The sequence below is a fragment of the Rhagoletis pomonella genome, unplaced genomic scaffold (genome assembly GCF_013731165.1).
Source record: "Rhagoletis pomonella isolate Grant_MI unplaced genomic scaffold, Rhpom_1.0 Rhpom_scaffold_00003, whole genome shotgun sequence".
NCBI lineage: Eukaryota > Metazoa > Arthropoda > Insecta > Diptera > Tephritidae > Rhagoletis > Rhagoletis pomonella.
This window is the reverse complement of record NW_023458557.1, coordinates 30062816-30068777: the sequence shown is the minus strand read 5'-3', so window position 1 is coordinate 30068777 and position 5962 is coordinate 30062816. Positions and strand designations below refer to the sequence as shown.

General features: G+C 37.4%; 1 protein-coding gene across 1 annotated transcript; it reads left to right on the top strand.

Moving 5' to 3' along the window:
- Window positions 1-4241: 4241 nt before the first annotated feature.
- Window positions 4242-5959, top strand: LOC118736163. The gene is made up of 2 exons (XM_036466261.1): window positions 4242-5825; window positions 5881-5959. The coding sequence occupies exons 1-2, from the start codon at window positions 4242-4244 to the stop codon at window positions 5890-5892; spliced, it is 1596 nt and encodes a 531-aa protein (XP_036322154.1). The 3' UTR covers window positions 5893-5959.
- The last annotated feature ends 3 nt before the right edge of the window (window positions 5960-5962 follow it).

The following is a 5962-nucleotide window of genomic DNA, read 5'->3' as shown; positions in this document are numbered from 1 at the left end:
AAATACACTTCTTCGATGTGTATAAAGTTAGCGAAAAAAACATGAATAAAAAAATATCGCGTATAGCCATGAATTTTCCGTTTTTGGTGTGTATACATCTTTGGTGTCGGTAGGGGTAAAATTTCGAAAGGCTTAGCATGCCGTCACTGCGCCAACAAAAACAGTTATGTGTTTTTAATAACCTTTCCAGAGAGCAAAAAACTGATTCCTGCTGCCAATAGGCAATATTTTGCAAATGTCGTATTAAAAAAAAATATATTAAAAATACGTTATTTATTTATGAAAAAAAATAAATCCATTTTTTTGACCAATTACGACGTAATCAACATTTGCGCCGCTTTAAAGCACATAGCTGTTTTTATACACGATTTAAATTTGCTTCTGGCGGTATGGAATCGTATGCAATTTGTACAAAATGCAGTCGTTAGGCCTAGATGCAATGTACAGAAGTTGAGGACTCGATTAGTTAACTGCCCGTTGCTCCTGACAATCAATGTTGGTCTCCTTGCCGTGAATATTGTCCTTAAGTGGTGACATGGGGGTCCTTATGGGCTTCCATATCAGCGTGAACTAAGAGGGAGGCTCCGCATGGGAACCTGTGTAAGACATGAGCAGTATTTGATTTTGCACACATTAGGAGGGGACACTTGTTAACTCTCTTTATATGCGTAAATATAAAAAAAAAATTTATAAAGCAAATTTCAAACATTTGATGTGTAAACTGTGAAATTGTGAACATTAAGTGTTTAGAATAATAAACATATATATTTTAAATTTGTTCAAGCTACACATATAATAAGTATAAGCAAACAAAAAGTGTTTAATTAAGTTAACACAGAGTGTAAATTTGCATTCATTAAGAGAGGAAGCTGGTTACTACCTTAATATACGCAAATTTAAACACAAATTTTTTAGAGTGTGTATCGATCATCAAATATTGCTTGGGCAAAGTCCAACTATGTAAAGATGTACCTATTTCACAAAGGACACGGGTAGTGATTTTTGAACTTATTAAAATTTGGGCATATAAATCGAAAACCGGGGCATTTAAACGAAACCCGGAACATTTTAAGGTTGGACCGGGATACCGGGACAAATATTCTAAAAAAAAAATTTACAAAAATCATATAACCGTTTTTGTGGGCGCAGCGAAAATTATTCCACCAGAAAATTTTTATTTTCGTTAGAGGCGCCCTGTGTTTAATTGCTATTGTTAATGATTGCATACATTTAGGCATATGCAGAGTAAGAGGAAATGCGGTACAACTTAATATTATTTAGATTATGCAAACTCCGCGCGTGCATACTTCTATGTACCATGCGTACACATACTTAAGTTCACATGAACATTGGGGCTGCCAGACCTCCTGGTTTCCAGGACTTGCCAAAAAATGCCAAAAAAGTGCAAGCTCCTGATCAGATCATCACGGCTGAAGGGACATACATACATAAGTACTACCCAGAAGGTAATTTCAGGATCTAAAATCTCACCAAAAGGGCCTTTCTTTCCTTTCTCCTTCACTTTTTGTATGGAGTGGCACAAATTGAAGGAATTCAGCTTTCGCTACTCAAAAAAGAGCTTTCAGAAGGGCTTTTGTAGGACGCTTTCTGAAGAAGTTCGTTTAAAGTTTTTCTTAATTCATAAAAACCATACTTCTTTAAGGAATTTATTTAGGGTTCATATCAGAAAGTTTTATTTAGACTTTAAATGTCTATTTGTAATGCTAAGTAATATAAACGTTTACTGAAGTACATTCGCGTAAATTGTAAATAGGAAACACCTTTCTAGGAAGCTGCAGTCCTTGTTGGGTAAGCCTTTTAGAATAGCTTCACTTAAGGCAGACTACCTAAATTATCTTCAGGTTATGCATACAGTATATTTTGCTTAGCTGCCCACCCTTCTTGGCATGAAAAATTTTTGCGCTTAACCGAAAAAAGCACTTAAGCGAATTCGCTTTACTACTTCTATGAGGATGGTATCCGAATCCCTATGAAACCAAATAATAGAGGAGCACTTACCACGTAGAAATTACTGTGATAAATTTATTGAATATTTGGAGAACGAATGAAGAAAATTTTCACAATAAACTTCAAGTACATTCAGGTACACATGATTAAAACATACGATCAAAAGTTTAACAAGTATAATTGATCACAAGTTGTTTTCATGAACACGCCTCCTCAACTGTGATCATACTGTTGAATTAATGCCCATTGACTTGATACAAACTAATTCTTGCAACTGGTTTAGTGGGAACATCAGCTGGCATCTAATTTGTTGAAAGATATTCTATTTTATTGAAACCATTCTGACATGCTTCGCGAATGAAATGGTATTTATAATCAATGTGCTTAGTTCTAGAGCACTGATGGGCACTGCCTTACCCGCGGGCAAATCTCTTTTAAGCTTTCTATACATTTTGTATAGGCGCGAGCAGAGTAAAAGCTCTCTCTGCCCAACGCTGTTCTAGAGTGATGTCCTCCAAACGTAGCCATTTGATGTGCACTTTGTGAATCGGAGTAAAGCACTAGTGGTGCAGTTATTCCATACCCAAGCTCATACAGCAAGTATCTCAAGTATTGTGCTTCTTTGGCTGCTTCTGATAGCGCACTGGATGTTTCCACAATACGTTGCTTCCTCGACTCCCAAGATACCACGCCATCTGCGAGTAAAAAGCAAAAACCAGTCTGAGATTTACGATCATTTACATCTGTAGCCCAATTGGCGTCAACGTAGCCTAAAAGTGGACTCCCCGTTTTTCTATATGTTAAAACAAAATTTTGCGTAGGGTTTAAATATCGTACCTACGTGGATCTTGGTTAAACTGCGATAACATATTAACACTACATGGTATATTCAGGACGGCTAAAAACTGAAAGATGTAAAAGTGATCCTACAATTTCTTGATACTTTGTTTTATCAATCTTTTGTGCTTCCCCTGGAATTTTAGGATCTTTTTCTAATATCTTTTTTGCTTGCATAGGAATTTTCACCGGTTTTGCGGTAGTTTGACCATATTTTTGGATTAAATTCGCTATATACATAGGTTGTGAAATTGATAAACTCCCATTATCAACCTTAATTCTCTAACCAATCTCATTATTTGATCAAATGATTAGATCATCAACATAAAGTGCAACAACGAAATTTTTATTCTTCCATGTGTATATGCATTGATCGTAATTGGATTGAGTTGAGCCAAAACTTTTGATAACGTCGTCTATTCTTTTGAACCACTGTCTTCCAGCTTGTTTAAGGCCATAAATGGCTTTTTTAAGTAGACATACTTTGCTTCTCCTATTTTCATCAACATATCCTTCAGGTTGTTGCATAAAAATCTCTTCTTCTAAATTACCATTCAAAAATGCAGTAGATACATCCAACTGCCGTAACTTAAGATTATACTCAACTGCTAGTGCATAAATAAGACGTATTGAACTTTGTCGTACTACTGGTGCAAACGTATCTGTATAATCAATTCCAAACTCTTGTGAATATCCTTGTACCACTAACCTCGCCTTCCTCTTGTCAACTGTACCATCAGGTCTTATTTTCGACTTGTAGACCCATTTGCAACCAATTGCTCTTCTTCCTTTAGGTAAATCTACTAATTTCCAGGTTTTATTTTTCATGAGAGAATCATATTCTATTTGCATAGCATCTATCCATTCATCTTATACTGATGAAGATATAGCATTTAGGGTCTTCTTCTTCCGACGCTTTCTTGACAGACTCATTCCCAAAAGCCCATGACCGTAAACGTCTCTTAATTAAATTCTCAGGCACTCCATTGCGATCTTCAAAACTAAACCTTGTAGTAGCGTCATCCTCTCTTTTTCTATGTGTAGCAGTATCGATATTATACATATATGTACAAACATAAATCGGTCATCACTAGTTACTGTAAATAACCCCTAGATTAAGTTGTATATATTTCGTCACACTCTAGCTTTAAGTTACAAAACTATTTATAATAGCTTGTTGATTATGTCTCACTCTCGCACTAAGATATAAACCTATAAACCCGCTAAGTAATAGCGAACGAAGACCAATAAAGAGTTGACGAAAGTCAGTCGTGGTACAGCATTGTTAGCGAAACGACGTGGTTTTATTTAATCGGTCATCTACCACAATTTTCAGAAGTGGTCGGGTCTCGCGCTAAATATTTAAAGTTAACAAATAAATAAAGTATATTTCACCCAAATAAAATAACTTTTAAATAAATATTCAAAGTGTGGAAATGAGCGCAATAGGTTCAAGCGATTTTTCTATTAACGTGCTACGTGCGTGGTGCAAAAAACTGGGCCTGCCAACTCATGGCAATAAAAGTTCGTTGGCTGCGCGCATAAACGAAGTAGATTACGCCGTTCGCGGATGTTGTCCGCGTGATCTCGACATAGCGGGAATAGAAAATTCTAGCGACTTCGAAAGCGAAGCTACAAATGAGGAGCAACAACAATGCGCAAGTACGCATACTAATAACACGACAAGTGTAGCGACAAATGAAGAGACTAATGAAGAGCAACAACAGTGCGCAAACGCAATCACAAACGATAAGGCATTCAAAAGGGAAAAGCAGCAGACAAATGAAACGCAACAATCGTGCGCAAACTCAATTGTAAACGATAAGACAGACAAAAACGAAAAGGGGCAGACAAATGAAAAGCAACAGCATTGCGCAAACGAATCTACGAATGATGAGACACACAAAAATTTAAAGGAGCAAACAAACAAAGTAACGAGCGAAACTGAAATTTTAAAGCGACAGAAAAATGATAACGAGTGCATGCACGAAGTGACAGATAACTTAGCTTGCGGTACGGCACAACAAAAAATGCAACCATTCGACGGTCGTAAACAAAGCGAATGTATCGAAGCAAATGAAAAACACAATAGACGAAATAATTTCACAAACGAAAGCGAAAGTCAACAAGCAGCATACGAGATGATGAAAGATTCTTCCAACACTAGCTCAGCAAACAAAGAAATCAATTTTATACAAAAAGAGTTAGAACTACTACGATTCGAAAGAGAGTTACTGCGTCGAGAGAACGAACTTCTAAAAATGAAAGAAACGGCGCCATCAGCGAAAACCGCAGCTAAAGAAGATGTTATTCCCTTCAACTGTTTAAAAGAATTTTTTCCTGACTACGACGGGGAAACGAATGTAAATGTGTGGCTCGCCCAAGTAGAGGGTATTAAAAGATCGTATGATTTGTGCGAAAACAAAGTGCGCGCATTAGTATACGGAAAATTAAAAGGTAAAGCACTAATATGGCTGCACTCTAAGCCAGAATTCGCAACTGAACCTGTCGACTATCTGCTTTCGGTCATCAAAAAAGTTTTCGCGTCAAAAGAAAGTGCTATCTTTTTACGGCAAAAGTTTGAAACACGCAAATGGCGCGTCGGAGAAACATTTTCCGAGTACTTTAATGAGAAGACAATGCTAGCAAATGGTATTCATATTCCAGAGAACGAGCTAATTGATTACATCGTTCACGGAATACCTGATCGCCAGTTACGTATAAGCGCAAACATGCAATGCTTTAAAAACACAGACGACTTGCTGTCAGCATTCACCAACATCACCCTTCAACGTCAAACTGCGCATCCGATGGACCGTGGTGCAAGCAGTGCTGTGAAAAACGAGAGGCCAGTTGGGCGGTGCTACAATTGCAACTGCTTAGGCCACATCGCTTCAGAATGCAGAAAATCAATTCGTGTGGACGGCGCTTGTTTTGCTTGTGGTGAACTGGGACATCGTGCTGCGGACTGCCGGCTCAACAAGAAGAAGACTGATGCCGTTGCGAAGAACTGTGACTATGTAAGGTGTTTTAATATTACTTTAACAAATAATAATAGTATTTCGTTTTATGTAGAATGCCTCATAGACTCGGGTAGCCCAGTCAGCATCATTAAAAGATCATTAATTCCAGGCCACATTGAAGTAAAGGCTGCAAC

Coding starts and splice junctions, on each gene's coding strand:
- LOC118736163 (XM_036466261.1), top strand. CDS start 4,242: ATGAGCGCAATAGGTTCAAGCGATTTTTCTATTAACGTGCTACGTGCG.